This window comes from Taudactylus pleione, unplaced genomic scaffold (assembly GCF_031769625.1).
Source record: "Taudactylus pleione unplaced genomic scaffold, aTauple2 ptg000018l, whole genome shotgun sequence".
Classification (NCBI taxonomy): Eukaryota; Metazoa; Chordata; class Amphibia; order Anura; family Myobatrachidae; genus Taudactylus; species Taudactylus pleione.
Genome location: NW_028284420.1, coordinates 1,177,142 through 1,193,665, shown reverse-complemented (window position 1 = coordinate 1,193,665; position 16,524 = coordinate 1,177,142). Strand labels below are relative to the sequence as shown.

General features: G+C 43.8%; 1 protein-coding gene across 1 annotated transcript in view; it reads left to right on the top strand.

Annotated features, from left to right (window-relative positions):
- CRHR1 (corticotropin releasing hormone receptor 1) overlaps positions 1-1,458 on the top strand; it is a 215,463-nt gene extending 214,005 nt beyond the window's left edge. Inside the window, exon 13 of the mRNA XM_088482502.1 lies at positions 618-1,458. Coding sequence (XP_088338628.1) covers positions 618-758 — 141 coding nt within the window. The 3' untranslated portion in view covers positions 759-1,458. The remainder of the gene's footprint in view (positions 1-617) is intronic.
- The last annotated feature ends 15,066 nt before the right edge of the window (positions 1,459-16,524 follow it).

The window sequence follows — 16,524 nt, the reverse complement described above, 5'->3', positions numbered from 1 at the left end:
CCCGTCTTGAGCGCTCAACACACTTGAATTTCCCTCATGGAGGTAAGGAGCAGCATTAGCCTGAATTTTGTGGCGAATGTGAAAAGTCCCATTTAAGCGTTCAAACGGGTTACTTTTCGGTAATTTCTGCTCACCAGCTCGGGGGGGGTGTTCAAGTAGAAATGTCAGCGCCGTGGGCTGTGCGCCAGAACGGAGCAACAATTGAATTGCTCCTTTGGGCACCATCTAGTGGAATTCCCCCCATAGAGGTGAGGAGCAGCGTTAGTCTTCAACATATTCCCCAATATTTTATTTTTAATCTTCGTCCTCTCCCAACAAGTTAATGGGGTGAAATGACATAATCTATAACAGATTTAGACTAAAACCAGAGTACCTGCTCCTTTTAATTTATATTCATAGTACAATATGTCACTATGCGTGGGATTATCAAATGTCATGTGTGGTAGTTAGTCATCATTTATTACTACTATTTTCTATACTAAAAATGATGGGGGTTTTATGTCACTGGTAATTAAAACTATAAACAACAATTACAGCAATTAGAATGTGCTAAAAGAATAGTCTGATATCTGTGTGAACTCAAGATCCTGTCCAAATTAAACATCGTCTTCACACAGGTTCGCTCTGCAGTCAGAAAGCGGTGGCATCGCTGGCAGGACAAGCACTCAATCCGCGCCCGTGTAGCTCGAGCAATGTCCATCCCCACATCACCCACACGGGTCAGCTTTCACAGCATCAAGCAATCATCAGCCATCTGACCCACATTTTGGAGAATTGCACAACCTGTCCATCTTGAGCTTTCCAACCCTGGAACAACAGGCTGCAGTGGGTGGAGCCTCCGGCATGGTCATAAACTGAACAGAACTCAGGAGGCCACATTCCTTGTGTCCTTCAAGTCGTACCTTGACAATCATAAGGAGGTGGAAGGGAGCAAACAATACCCACACCCCTAGGGCAATATTGGTACTGTTAGATATGAAAGAACTAGAAAAGAGTCAGAGAGTAATCTACTTTAGCAGAGAAACTAATTGACTGAACATTGCACATAGCACAATCCATGAACTGCACTGATATTACACCAGCCACAACCAAACGATTGCTGAGAAATGTGTTCAGGCCATACAGCCCATGCTCTGTGCCTCACAATGGGAAAAATACCAGCACCCGGCTTAACCATTGCACGAAAGCAAAGATGATTTTGATGCTTTTTGACAAATACCAATTCTCTGTTATGTATGAGCACAAAGCATAACCTATTACAGTGCTGTGCAGAAGGGGAAGTATTCCTTTGTAGGCCATACACACCTCAGCAGCAGACATTGTACCAAGTAATTATGTATCATGAGGACCAAATACATGAATGGAATCGAGGAACAGCCTTCAAAGCAAAAATAGATCAGTGTGAATCACTAGGACAATGAAACTCTACTTTGGAATACAAATATATGAACAATGTTGAGGGGGGGGGGGGCAACTAGAATGGAAATACAGGGCAGAGGGTACAGGAATGATTTATTCACGTTATCATATAAATGCAAATTGCCAAAACATTGCTGGATTTAGTTCAAGGATAACTCCACTTTTGCTGACTTTCTTTGTCTAAGGGTACCAGGGGTAAGCCTATAGGCCTGCTTTGCAAATATTATCCCTATCCCACTGTTATTCATTCTCTACTGTATATACACTGGGTGCATATATCACATACCTGTTTGGGAGCTTCAGGCATCTTGAGAGGGGTGACTCCTTCTATTATACCATCTTGCCAATGTCATTAGAGCACGAAAATCTATTTGTGCTTCTCAGTTCAAACCCGATGATGATGATGATGATGGCACTGTGACATGGAGGAGGGGTCAGTTGTAGAAGACGCAATCCACAAAAATGCAGAAGCTCCAGGACAGATAAGTGCTATATATAATCTACTAGAATGTGTACAGTATATAGAATACAGTTAAACATATGACAGGAATTGTTATTATTATTTTAACCTTTAAAGACAGTGTGGAAATTCTAAAGTGACAGTATCCATCTTCCTGTTACTCCCCTGTTTTGTTGCCTAATGTAGTTACAGTTTGCAAGGAGACTCAGGGGCCTATTCATCAAACAAGAAATGGTCCGGTAACTTACTGGGCCATTCATCATGAACGCTAGTTTCCGCTTATTTAACTCACCGGGCTATTCAGCAAACTTCTGAGAACATGCGCCATCTTCAGACGGCGCTTGTTCTCGGATCCCCGCTCCTTCCTATGGGAAGGAGTTCTGGAGATGCGAAGAGGGATCCGTGCGGATCCCACCGCCTCCTCCATGCTTTGCGCATGCGTGACCCGTGGTCACGCATGTTTAGCCGGGATGACGGGGAGGAGGTAAGTAACTCAGCTACAGAAGTAGCTGCGATACTAACCACGGGGACAACTGCTATTCGGAGCAGTTATCCCCACACCGAAGCAATGATGAATTGCTCCGGTGTCATGTTTCCCCCTCTGCGAGTTAGATACTTAAGTATCCTTCGCTGCGAGTTCAAAACTTCATCATCGAAGCCCATACGGCCTTCGATGATGAATAGGCCCCTGTATCAGATGGACGCAATGAAGTATTAGTTCACTTCTAATTAATGTACCAACTGAGAAATGTGTCTTTGTAAAACCTTCAAATCAGAATTTTGAAAAAACATCACTCACAACTTTGTATAAATAGATTCTATAAGTGAATGTTCTAATGTTGGACATATAATGCCTGACTGGGTCAGAGGAAAAAGTGCCACTGTGGACTGGTTCTGCAACCCACATAGCCACATGCTATATGTTTTTTTTTACTGCATATATATAAAAGTGTTATTGTGTTGCACTACAATCAAGACTGTCTTAATATAAAGTCACAGTACTCAAATAAATTCTTAAAATTGTAAGGGAAATTGTCCACTGACGCAGCTCCTTCTGAAATACAGAGAGTGTAATACAGAAGTAATGGTGTCAATCCACTATAATATATAAACATATTTTAGTGACGTATATTTGATGTGTTTTATTTTTCCAAGCTTTATTATACTTATTGTCTACCATGTACACAGTTATATGTCCTAATTCCACTTTTTCATGTCTGTAGGTGCTTTATGCAACATTTATAGTAAAATTATGACCTCAAAACATTGATTTTCCCGAATAGTAACTGTTCCTTGGAGTCTCATTTAGGTTTTAAATAAGGCAAGATAATACAGTTACATCAGGAATGTCTTTATTTTCAGTTCTATTATTATTTTATTGTGCAGTACAATGCAAAAGTTGTAGCCAGGTGTGGAAAAAATGCTGCAAAGTAAGAATGCTTTAAAAAATAGAAGTGTTCATAGTTTTTTTCAATTAACAAAATGCAAAGTGAATGAACAGAAGAGAAATCTGAATCAAATCAATATTTGGTGTGACCACAACACTCTGCGCATCAAAAGGAGCAAAAGTTTGCTCTTGCCGCAATATATACCATACTATGCATTAAACTAAAATTAATCTATGTAAAAATTGTAAATTCAGGAAAGATTCTATCAGGCGTGACTAAGTGTCTTCGGAGTCCAGGGCAAGTATAAGATCGGCTGACACCCCCCCCCCCACACACACACACACCTAGCAAAATATATTTGACCTCCGGGGGCGCACGGCAAAAATGGGCGTGGTCACATACCAGAAGGGGTGTGGTCACTGAAAGTGGGCCATGCCAACATGACACGCCCACCATTTCTCATTACTCATGGAACATTCCTTTCCATTCCATATGCACCTTACCTTTGTGGTGGTTTCTCACAATGCGGAACCTCTGAAGAATTCATGTATGTCACATCGTCCGTAAGATGCCTGTTTGTGTAGGAGTATTAACAAGGTCATCATCATACAACAGCGATTCAACCAGACTCGTGCCCGTGTAACTTCCTGCCACTAGCATCACTCAACTTCACATCACCTCCCCACCGCGTTGTCTCTCAGCAGACCATCATCTCCCCCCCGCGTCGTCTCTCAGTCACACCATCATCTCCCCCCCATGTCGTCTCTCAGCACACCATCATAACATGTGAATAAGGAGCTGAAAAGCTACACATGGGATATTTACTGTATATAGCTAGGAGTGACAAGGCTGACCTGGACAGGGTACCGCTCTGGACAGACAAATGTATATACTAGTGCTTAGTAAATTTAGCTCTATAACCTCTCACCCCTTTTTTTAGGGAATTTTTAAATTTTTGCGGGCTAGTCAAGTTTCCACATGTGTATTTTATGGACACAGACATGATGCCCTTGTCGGCAGTGCCCCCCTCTGCTGGGCCTATCACAGTGCCCAGGGCACATGCCCCACTCGACCCCCCTAGTTACGACACTATGCATACTGTACCATAACTTCCAAGATTATCCTTCTGCAAATCAAGACTTTGCGGCAGCGAACACACCCAAAAAGGGCTCATGATCTTGCAAAGTTGAGGATGTGATCATGCCAAATGGGTTTGTTACATCTCCCACTTACAAAAGGCTAGGCAGCCTGACTGCAACCCAATTGCCCTCATCTAAAAAGACTCTTACATTGTTGAGTGAACCAGAGGTAAGTGTCCTAACATTCTCAGAAGCTAGAACAAAGGTCCTGAGTGATGGAAACTAGCAGTTTGCCTTCTCATGACACGGTTGTTCCTGTTCCCTCAGTTGCTAGGCGATCTGCACACCTCAGGAGGTCACATGTTATCCACAGCATGGCATGATTGGTTCCTCCTGCTATTTGTGCATGCTGGCCTTTTGCTACCTCGCCGACTATAGCGTTCCTGTAGGTTCTCTCGGCTCAGCTGCATGGTCAGCATTCTGTGTCTCCTCGTGGTAGTGTATTCCGGTTCTCCAGCTTCCGTGCTGCCTCTGGCTCATCAACCTTTCCATTGAATCCCTAGCCGCACCAGCATCTTCCATGCTGCCACCGGCTCACCAGCCTCTCCATCGGCTCCCTAGCTGCACCAGAAGCTTCCGTGATGCCACCAGCTCACTAGCCACTCCATTGGCTTCCTAGCCACACCAGCAGCTTCCATGCTGCCATTGGCTCATCAGCCTCTCTGTCGACTCCCTAACCACACCAGCAGCCTCCGTGCTGCCACCGGCTCACCAGCCACTACATCGGCTTCCCAGCCACACCAGCAGCTTCCGTGCTACCACTATTTCCAAAGCCACACCATAGGCTCTTAAAGCCGCATCACAAGTACACAAACTTGTGTACCGGCTCTCAAAGCCGCTTCACAAGTACACAAACTTGTGTACCGGCTCTCAAGCCACACCATCGAATCTCTCAAAGCTGCATCACAAGTACGCAAACTTGTGTACCGGCTCTCAGGCCACACCATCGGCTCTCAAAGCCGAATCACAAGTACACAAACTTGTGTATTGGCGGCTCTCAAAGCCGCATCTAAAGTACATCGACTCTCAAGTACGCAAACTTGTGTACCGGCTCTCAAAACCACACCATCGGCTCTGAAGTACGCAAACTTGTGTATCGGCTCTCAAACCACACCGTCGAATCTCTCAAAGCTGCATCGCAAGTACGCAAACTTGTGTACCGGCTCTCAGGCCACACCATCAGCTCTCAAAGCCGCATCACAACTACACAAACTTGTGCACCGGCTCCCTAGCCCCACCATCGGCTCTCTAAGCCATATCTCTAATACACCAACTCCAGCTATCAGCTCTCAAAGCCGCACCATTTGAACCCAAACTTGTAGTCCCAGCTCTTAGCTGCACCACCAACTCCCAAGTCGCTTCATCGGCTCCCAAGCCGAAACACTGTATCAGTTCCTGCTGTTCCTCTCACCACCAGATCCCATAGTATATTCGTGTGAACCGCTACTACCCTGAGTATTAAGACCTAAGTACCGGTGATCATTTATAGATCTAAGGGAACAACGGGTGGCTGTTATTGGCAGAAGACCATGCTAGCCTTGGTTCTAGGGGGTTCACACAGAACAAGCTTTGGAATCCATAATAGTGGTATGGCATAGTGTATGGAATCCTTGTAATAAACTGGTGTATAAAGTCTAATATAATGTAATGTACATCATTCATCCACAAGTTATACATGAAGTTAAGAAAAGGTTTTTACTTCTACTAAACATGGGGGCTGCTATTAGGTGGAAGTTATCAAAGAATACAAATATACATTATTACTGTATGTGTAATTGCCAGATGTCCGTGATCTCCAGGTACAGGTAATGTTTCTGAATATTTATTTGTTCTTGGTCTGTATGCATGAACATATATGAGACCTGAATATTTATTGAAAGGGATTATGATGATTATATGCAGATGTCAGTTCATATTGGCTGGATGCAGTGTGTTAAGGAAAAATGCAGTGTAATTGCAGGGGCACAAACCCAAAATCTCTACTTCTATCGCCAAAAGTTTGCATTCAGTGTCACGTCACATGTTGCAAATGGTCATTGAATATGAAAATTGTGGTTAGAAGTGATATACCCAGATAAAAAGGGAAGCAATCGGGAAGCCGACTGCCTAAATACCTGCAGCCGGCTTCCCGACTGTCATAGCCCGGCAAGGGTGAAATGCCGGGCGTCTAGATGTAGACGCCCGCATTTCCCCGACGCCGGGAGACCGGCATCCGGATCGTAGTGATGCCGGGCGCCGCGAGCGGACAGCCGCGGGGGGGAGGGTTAGGTTTAGGGCTCCCGGGAGGGACTTAGGGTCAGGCATTCCCCCGGGAGGGTTAGGGTTAGGCTAGGGGGAGGGAGGGTTAGGGTTAGGCACCCCCGGGGGGGACTTAGGGGTAGGCACCCCCCCGGGGGACTTAGGTTTAGGCAGTGGGAAAGGGGGTGGTTAGGGTTAGGCACTTAGAGGGGGGATTAGGGTTAGGCACTTGGGGGGAAGTTAGGGTTAGGCACCCCTAAGGAGGGTTAGGGTTAGGGGGGTTAGGTTAGTAGATACTCACCTATCCACGATCGGGATTTCCAGCGCTGTCGGGCTTCCGCTGCTTCGAACTCTGCTCATGTCGGGCTGCCGCTGACGGGAATCGAACCGCCGGCCATGCGGTATTTCATACCCATTCCGATAAAAATACTCCAAAAATATGATTATAGTTCAATGGTTTTTCCTTTGTTTGGCTTTTTATTACAACAGCACTTTTAACTGAACATTCCCACTGGAATTATTGGTGCAGGAATGTTTACTAGTAAAATACAAATAAGTGTTGAAAAAAAATTCTGGCCTTTAGCACAGTAGCGTTTTGGCTTTTGACACTTGTATCCTGATGTCTCTTCGCAGTATAGGAAGCTTAGGGGCTACCCAACTCCCCTTGTACTTTGTCATGTTGTCATTTTCATGTACTCAGGACAGACCTGATATGAAAAAAGTGTCACTTATATGATTCATTAATACTGCAGGCAAGGAACCCAGCTCTCACATTACTAAATGGGAAAAAACCTTATCCCTCACCCCTAATTCTATCATCATTGTATCTAAGCAACCAGTCCACAAGTGACCTTCAAAAGGAAAATGGTGGTTCATGCAGGGCCCAATTACCGCCCACCTGGGCTGCAAATATCATCTGAGCTAGGTAAAAAAATTAGTATACTTTCTTTCAGAACATGCAATAATCGCCCCATCATCAGAGATGGTGCAGTGTAGAGATATAGCTGTACAGTCAGCACAGGGAGGGAGGGAATTGACTCTAATGTGTAGTTCAAAATTACAAGGTCAGCACAGAACACCCCACAGGGGACTCAAGAGAGAAGAAACGTCATCCTAACTAATCCCAACTCCAGATTCAAACAGCAGTAATAAATATTAATTTTACAAAATACAATATGAAACTACTCGCTGGTTTAACATTTGAAGTACATGGTATTAAGTAACAAAACATTACCATAAAAATCTGTCAGAAAATATTTGATGGACTAAAGCTTATAACACTAAAAAAAGCAAGATTTATTTACATAAAAAGGTATTACATACATTAGAGATGTGCATTGACCCCTGGTTTTGGATCTGTATTCATTTTCGTGTTTTGGTTTTGCAAAAAAAAAACCACCCTCGTGTTTTGGAGGAATCAGTATGTAATACCGCCGGCCGGTTCAAATCCCGACAGCGGAAGCTCGGCAGGGGTGAAGATCCCGACAGCTGATTTTGGTAAGTACCCCTAATCCTACCCTCTACGCTAACCATAACCCTCCCTTAGGGGTGGCTAACCCTAACCTCCCCCGCTAGTACCTAACCCTAACCCCCCTCTAAGTGCTTAAACCTAACCCCCCCTTCCCCACAGCCTAAACCTAAGTCTCCTGGGGGTGTGCCTAACCCTAACCTCCCCCCGGGTTGCCTAACCCTAACCCCCCTTTCCCTAGCCTAAACCTAACCCTCCTGGAGGGGTGCCTACCCCTAAGTCCCCCCGAGAGCCCTAAAATCTAACCCTCCTCCCCCGCAGCTGTCCGCGCCCGGCTTGCCTTCGTTTGGTATGCCGGGCGTTAGGCTTCCGGTGTAGGTCTAATGCTGGGATTTAACAGTTGGGAAGCCGGAGGTCGGCATTTCGACTTTCGGCTTCCTGACTGCATCCCGTTTTGGACCTGTATTTTTTTTTTAAATGCTAAAGACTGTAACTTGGGCATGTTTTTGTTCATACAGTATTATTAACATCAATAACATTCCATTCCATGCAATTTTGATCAACTCACAATATTGTTCACCAATATTTGCCAAAGGCTGCAGGGAGCTGGCTAGCTACTAAGCGACAAAGCAGCAGCACAAACACACAGCAGTTTAAAAGAATATAGCACATCTATGAAACATTGCCATACAGCACTGGCAGAAAAGAAAAGTGTTGCAGGATGGAATTGTCCTTGGGCCCTCTCACCCTCCCTTATGTTGTATATTTAAAAGGATATGCACAGTTTAACAAACCAAGCACTTCAGCGACAGGGACTGCCACTTTTGTGGCTGAAGTGCTTGGTTTGTTTGGGGCCCCACAAAACAAGCTACCAAAGGCCTTGAGGTAGCTAACAGTTTTGTTAATGATCATTAGAGTGGGAAGATGACATCATTATCATTCTCACCCTCATCAGTGTTAACATCATCATCATCATCATCATACAATATTAACTCATCCCCACTGGAATCCACCATTACAAAAGTCTCTGTACTTTGACATAATTGTCATGAAAGGTCTTCCTCATCGAATTTGTAGTTCAGTTTTATGAACATCATCTTTTTCACATGTTGAGGATGTAGCCTCCTAAGCTGATCGCTCAGAAGGTTCCCGGCGGTGCTAAACACTTTCAGAGTACATACTGGAGGGAGCGCAGCTTGAGTGAAGCATAGTAAGTTGGTACAGGGAACTCCAAATTGCTTTTTTTTTCTTCCAATAGTCAAAGGGATTGTTTGACATGCTAATTTGTACACTGTCATTAAAATAATCCTCCACCGTTCTATAGATGGTTACCATATCAGATTCAGTTATGGTAGAAGTGTCACTAATTTTGGGCAATTCTTTTAGACCTGACCAGATGTCAAAATGTTGTGTCACTCTGGTGTGCTGAGTTGACTCATCCTCATCACCAGTAGGTCTCTTGGGAAAGCTCAGTTTTTTCCTGGCAGCAGTATTTGCAGGAGAAACTGTAGGAGGAGACGTTGTCGTGGAACCAAGGTGGAATTTGTTAGCAGGGACACAGGACCCCAATTACTTGTCTCATTGAGAGAAGCTTGCAGACTAAAGTAAAGCTTGAATACTTAAGTGAATGGTGAGTTTGAATCAGAAGCAGGTGAGTATTCTTTGCCTATTTATATAAGGATATAATTTGAGGGAGACATTGGAGTGTGAATTTGGTTGTGTCTGCATCTGTGTTGTGCATTCTTACTAGGTGTGAAGTGAAACTAGGAGGAGGGGCTGAATCTAATGTGAAGTGACACTAGGAGGAGGGGCTGAATCTAATAGCAGCCTGAGAGACTATATAAACAGTGTTCAGACTCATTAGAGCTTGTTCATTGAGAGAAGCTTGCAGACTAAAGTGAAGCTTGAATACTTAAGTGAATTGTGAGTTAGAATACAGAAAAAGGTGAGTTATTATACACAATCAGTAACATATTTCCGATAACACTTACATCTGAGACAATCCCAGTGCAGGGGATGTAATGCATTTGTTTTGCAGGAAGAATAATGGAGACTCAGCTGCAGCCCAATCTGTAAGCAAATTTCTCTGCTGCAGGAGGAGATAGCAGAACTGCATGCTGAGATATGTAGGATGTCTGTGTCCTTGAGGCCACCACTGCCTCAGAGAGCCCACAGAAGACATACTGCCTGGACTACTGTGGGCTCTGAAAGGCAGAGATTTCCAGAGGGACACAGACACCTCCCACAAGCTGTGACACTGCAAAACTCATATACTGCTCTTGCAGGGCTGGAAGGTACAGCTAATATAGGCAATACAGAACAGGAAGATATGGGCTCTTCCACTGACTATAGAAAAAGGAATAGCAACAGGAAAATGACATCTTCAAAAAGGACTACACTTCTCTTTGGAGATTCCATTATTAGAGGAGTAGAGAGACAAGTAAGGTGTTTAACTGGAACCACAGCTCCAAGGGATAAAGGCCCTGATCCAGAGCCAGACGCTGTGACAGAGCGCGCGCTCTGAATCAGGGCCGGCCTTCTGAATTTAAGAGTGGCCTTCTGGCCACCCGCATAGCTGTGGGTGACCACCCACAGCTATAGCAAGCGGCCAGGAAGATGGTCGCGATGGTCAAGACCATCGCAACTATCGGGCTTGCGATGAGACCCTTGTGGTAGGGTCTCATTGCCGCAAGCCCTGGAGTGCTTTTAGCTCTATCAGAGCCGAAAAAAACACACCCACTGACATCACTTGTGATGTCAGTGGGGCCGGCCCCAGACGGTAGGCGTTCCCATGGGAATGCCTCCTTCTGGACAGCCACGCCCCCCGGTACACCCACCGAAGGGGGCGTGCTGTCACTCACCATCGACAGCACGCCCCCTTTGGTGCGAGACCCATAACGACGGATTGGCCGTCGTTATTCGGGTCTCGTGAATGCACGACGGAGCCGCCACCGTCATGCGCATGCGCACTTGGCCAACATCGACCCGCTTGCGAGTGCTCAGCGCTCGCGAGCGGGTCTGAATTAGCCCCAAAGAGCACATGCTGAGAATTGTGAAGGCAGCAAGAAAAGATGGAGAGGTGGATGTCATTGTCCACCTAGGGACAAATGACCTGGCCAATGCTGAAGTCATGGCAGTAAAAGATGAATTTAGGAAGTTAGGGACTGCTCTAAAGCAGGTGGCAACCACTGTAACTTTTTCAGAAGTATTGCCAGTACACAGAGGGGGAGATAGAAATCATTGTATCAGAAACTTCAATGTTTGGTTACAGAAGTGATGTTATGAGGATTTGGATTAACAGTCCATAGCCATGCCATCTGGCAAGATAGAGGCTTATACAAATATGATGGCCTGCACCCATCTTCAAAAGGAACTAGAATACTGAGTGAACAGTTTGAAAGTTTCACCAAGAACTATTTAAACTAGAAGAGGGGGACAATGAACCAAACAAGAAAAATAAATCTGCTCCCCCAACCAAGAGGTATTATTTCTGCTGGCAAATGGAACAGGAAGCATATCCACAGCAACAGAAGATAATTTAGAACAAAACCATATAAACATAGGCAGAGAGATGAGCATACCTAGGAACAGGAGAAATAAGCAAACAAATAAAACTCTAAGAGCAATGTGCAAATGCTAGGAGCTTAGGAAATAAAATCCCTGAACTAATTGCAATAATGACAAGGGATGATCTGGAAATTGTGGCTATTACGGAGTCATCATGCAATGAAAATCATGACTGGGACATAGCTTTACCGGGACATACTTTATTTAGGAAGGACAGAATGGGAAGAATAGGAGGAGTAGCAATGTATGGCAAGGAAAGCAGAAATACTACATTAATACATAGTATTGAAAAAAAAAAACGAGTCCCTTTGGGTGACTATAGAAACAGGGGAGAAAGTGATTCTTCGTATTGGGGTAATCTACAGACCACCAGGTCAGGAAGAGGAACTGGACAATAAACTATTGCAGGACATCACTAAAATGGCATTAAAAGGAGAGGTTATAATCATGGGAGATTTTAATCTACCCGATATAAACTGGGAGGTGTCTGTGGCAAGTTCCACTAGAAGTAGGGACATCATGAATTCATTGCAGGGAGCCTCCCTCCAGTAATTGGTGAGGGAGCCCACTCGGAAAGATACAATATTAGACTTAATGCTTACAGATGGAGACAGAATATTTGATGTGAAAGTGGGTGAAAACCTGGGATCCAGTGATCATCAAACAGTATGGTTCAGAATAAAGACAGATACTGACTCACCCCATACAAATACAAAGGTGTTAGATTTTTGGAAGGCTGATTTTGCAGGGATGGGAAGATTTGTAAGCGAATTTTTGAGTGGAGGAACGTGAAAGGAGTGCAGGTGAGGTGGGAAAATGTAAAAAGTGCAATATTAAAGGCAACAGACCTTTGTATCAAAAGGGTTAGGGAAACTACAAGGAAAAAGAAGCCAGTGTGTTTTGGTAAAGAGGTAGCAAGTATTGTGAAAGCAAAAAAAATGGCCTTTAGGAAATACCAGCAGAGGCAAAATAATGAAGACAAAGAGGAGTATCTTGTAAAACAGAAGGAGGCTAAGAAAGTAATCAGATGTGCCAAGGCAAAGGCTGAGGAGAAAATGGCATTGTCAGTGGGTAAAGGATGCAAAAAAATTTTTTAAGTATATAAGCGAAAGGAGAAAAACAAAACGTGGAATAAAAAGACTAAAGACAAAAAGAGGGAGTCTTGTTGAGGGAGACAATGTAATAGCTGATCATCTTAATAATAATTTTTGTTCAGTATTCACTACTGAAAGAGAGGGTAAGGGGCCACAGTTAAGTTGCAGGTGTAATCAGAAAAATGAGGTAGGAACAAGCACATTTACAGAGGAGAAGATCCTAACAGAACTCTCCAAACTGAAAGTGGATAAATCAATGGGGCCAGATGGGTAATATCCAAGGATACTAAAAAAGCTTAAAGGGGTGCTGGTAACACCATTAACAGAATTAGTCAACCAGGCACTAGCTACAGGAAGAAATTCCAGAGGACTGGAAAAGAGCAAATGTCCCACTGCACAAAAGTGGAAGCAAGGAAGAGGCAAGCAACTACCGACCAGTGAGCCTTACATCAGTAGTAGGGATATTGATGGAAACACTCTTAAAATAAAGAGTCATAGATTATCTCAAATCCAGCAGTTTGCAGGACCCCAAACAGCATGGATTTACTGTGGGGAGATCATGTCAAACAAATCTTATTGACTTTTTTGACTGGGTGACTAAGGAAATAGATAAAGAGGGGGCCATAGATATAGCTTATCTAGACTTTAGTAAGGCTTTTGACACTGTTCCACATCGGTGACTGTTAAATAAACTGGAAAGCATGGGATTGGATACAAAGATAGTTGAATGATAAAATCATGGCTGCAGGATAGGAAACAGAGAGTTGTAGTAAATGGAGTGCAGTCTCAAGAGGGAAATGTTACCAGTAGAGCACCTCAGGGATCTGTACTTGGACCAGTACTTTTTAATATCTTTATTTGTGACATTGCAAATGGTATTGAAGGGAAACTATGCCTTTTTGCAGATGACACAAAGGTATGCAACAGGGTAGACACACCAGGAGGGGTAAAACAAATGATTGATGATCTAGGTAGACTAGAGAAATGGTCAAGAATGTGGCAACTACAGTTTAATGCCAAAAAAATGCAAGATCATACACTTGGGTCTCAAAAATCCAAAGGCTAAATATAGTATTAATGGCACTATACTGGAAACTACTGAAGAGGAAAGGGATCTAGGAGTCACTATTTCAGGTGACTTAAAGGCAAGTAAACATTCTAACAAAGCAATGAGGAAGGCAAGTCAGATGCTTGGCTACATAGGGAGAGGAATCAGTAGCAGAAAGAAAGAAGTGATAATACTACTGCATAGGTCATTGGTATGTCCTCATCTCGAATACTGTGTTCAGTTCTAGAGGCCATATCTCCAGAAAGATATTAATACATTAGAAAATGTACAAAAAAGGGCAAGTAAAATGCTGCAAGGTCTACACCACATAATGTACAAGGAAAGACTAAAAAATCTTTGTATAGTTTGGCGCAGAGAAGGGAAAGGGGGGACATGATAGAAACGTTCAAATATATAAAGTGTTTTTAACAAGGTAAAGGAAGGAGACATTCTTCAAAGAAAGAGAAGTATTAAAACAAGAGCACATGTTCTGAAACTGGAGGGTGGTAGGTCCAGGGGAAATTTGAGGAAAAATTAGTTCACAGAAAGGGTAGTGGACAAGTGGAATAGCCTCCCATCAGAGGTGGTAGAGGCTCAGACAGTAAAGCAATTTAAACATGCATGGGATAGACATAAGGATATCCTTCAGAAGAAGTAAGGATCAATAAGGGTTGAGGTAACAATATGTTTAAAAATGGGGCAGACTAGATGGGCCAAGTGGATCTTATCTGCTGTCAAATTCTATGTACCTATGTTTTAAAACCAGATGCATTAATGACAGATGTTGAACTCAGATCTAATACTTCCATAGCCATCATGGTTTCAGTGATCCGCTGTGCAACTGGATGGCAGCTTTCATACTTGCATCCTCTTGCAGAGAATTGTTTCACAGTCAATTGTTGTTTGAAACTACTAGTAGTCTTCTTTGTCCCCATCTGGGTTGAAGATTCACCCCCAGCAGCAGCAGGCCTAGCACTCAAGAATTCTTCTGAGGAATCCTGGATAGGGGAGGAGTCAGTTAGCCTTAGCAAAGTGGATGCAGAGGACTACCTCCGATCATTAATAAGGAGATTGATGATGAAGGTGTTGGAGGTGGAGATTGCATGTGCTGGGATCTAGCTGAGAGATGGGAGCTAGCTGATGCCAGACTGCTTGGTATTATTTTAGCAGATTTTGACAAAAACTTTGCCTGAACTTGCTGCAAATGACGTAACAGGGTGGAGGTTCCTAGATTGTTAATGTCCCAACCTCTACTTACTTTGGCTTTAAAACACTACAGATGGCTTGACAATTGTTGTCAGGATTGGGTAAAAATAATTCCTCACATATGAGGTAGATTTTTTGGTCTTATGCCCAGGCATGACAATGGCCTTCTTATCATGGGCAAGAACTGCTGCCACTGGTGCCTCACTTACACAAACAACATCCTCATCATCAATGTCCTCATCAGCGTCAGCTACACAAATATCCCCCTCATACTGTTGCACTTCCGCAGTAGCATCCTTAATTTCTATGTCACCATCTATACTTGTGCTGCTCATTCCCACATTTGCAGAGGGTAGAGAAATGGTGGAAGGAGGCTTATTTACGAATACAGTATCAGAAAGTCAGACTCACACATAGCTAACGTGGATGCGCTTAGACTCTCCTCAGTGATTTGTGATGTTTCTGAACACACAGTTTGTTCTTCAGCCTGGTGATTTTTTTCTGCACTGTTTTACATTTGACACCTCTTCCAGACTCTGAGTGAGAAGGTATTGCATCATCATGGGAAGTTACAGAAGAAGATGCCAGACTGATAGCCGTTCTAGAACCACCAATCGCAAATAAAGGCCAAGACCTGAGCCTTTCCTTGACACTGCGTGTGGTGTATGGCATGTTGGCAATTTATGTTTTTCGGCAGTAAACTTTCCCTCAATTAGAGGTGATGTTTTCTTCTTAACATTGTGAAATATTATTTTGATTACAGGTGCCCTTTCTTAAATTCTCTATATCCTTGAGCACCGGCTTTAGTACAGTAGATGTTGAAGTACTAGTATCATAATGACTGGCAGCAGCCACAGCAATAGTATTTGGTTGTTGCTCTTGCTCTGCTTGACTCGTCATGATCCATATTGACTCACAGCATTTATATTAGTAACATGGTGCACAGCACCTACTGAGCGTTATTGTAGCACAGTGCACCTGCCTAGCCCTGAACACACACACAAGTTTTAGAAAAAAATAATAGTTTTTTTTTTTACACACTGCTGTGACTCACTGCACTTATAGTAATAGTGGCACACTGGCACCTTTGGAAATTGGCACAAACCAAACAGTTTTGTGGGCAGTTACAGCACAAGTGTGCACCAATAAAAGGTTAATGTTGCCCTGCATTAGGAGGAGCTCTGGGCAACATTGTGGGCAGTTAGAGTACCAGTGTGTACCAGTGAGGTTAATGCTGCCCCGTATTAGGATTAGGAGCTCTGGGCTGCACTACAGGCAGTTAGCATAGCAGCTTGTAGAGTTCCAATGTGCACCAGAAAGGTTAATGCTGCCCAGTATTAAGATTAGTAGCTCTGGGCTGCGCTACAGGCAGTTAGAGTAGGAGTGTGCAGAGTACCAGTGTGCACCAGTAAGGTTAATGCTGCCCTGGAATGTATTAGGATTAGGAGCTGAGGGCCTGATTCAGACCCGCTCTCGTGGCTGCCAGACGGAGGCGTT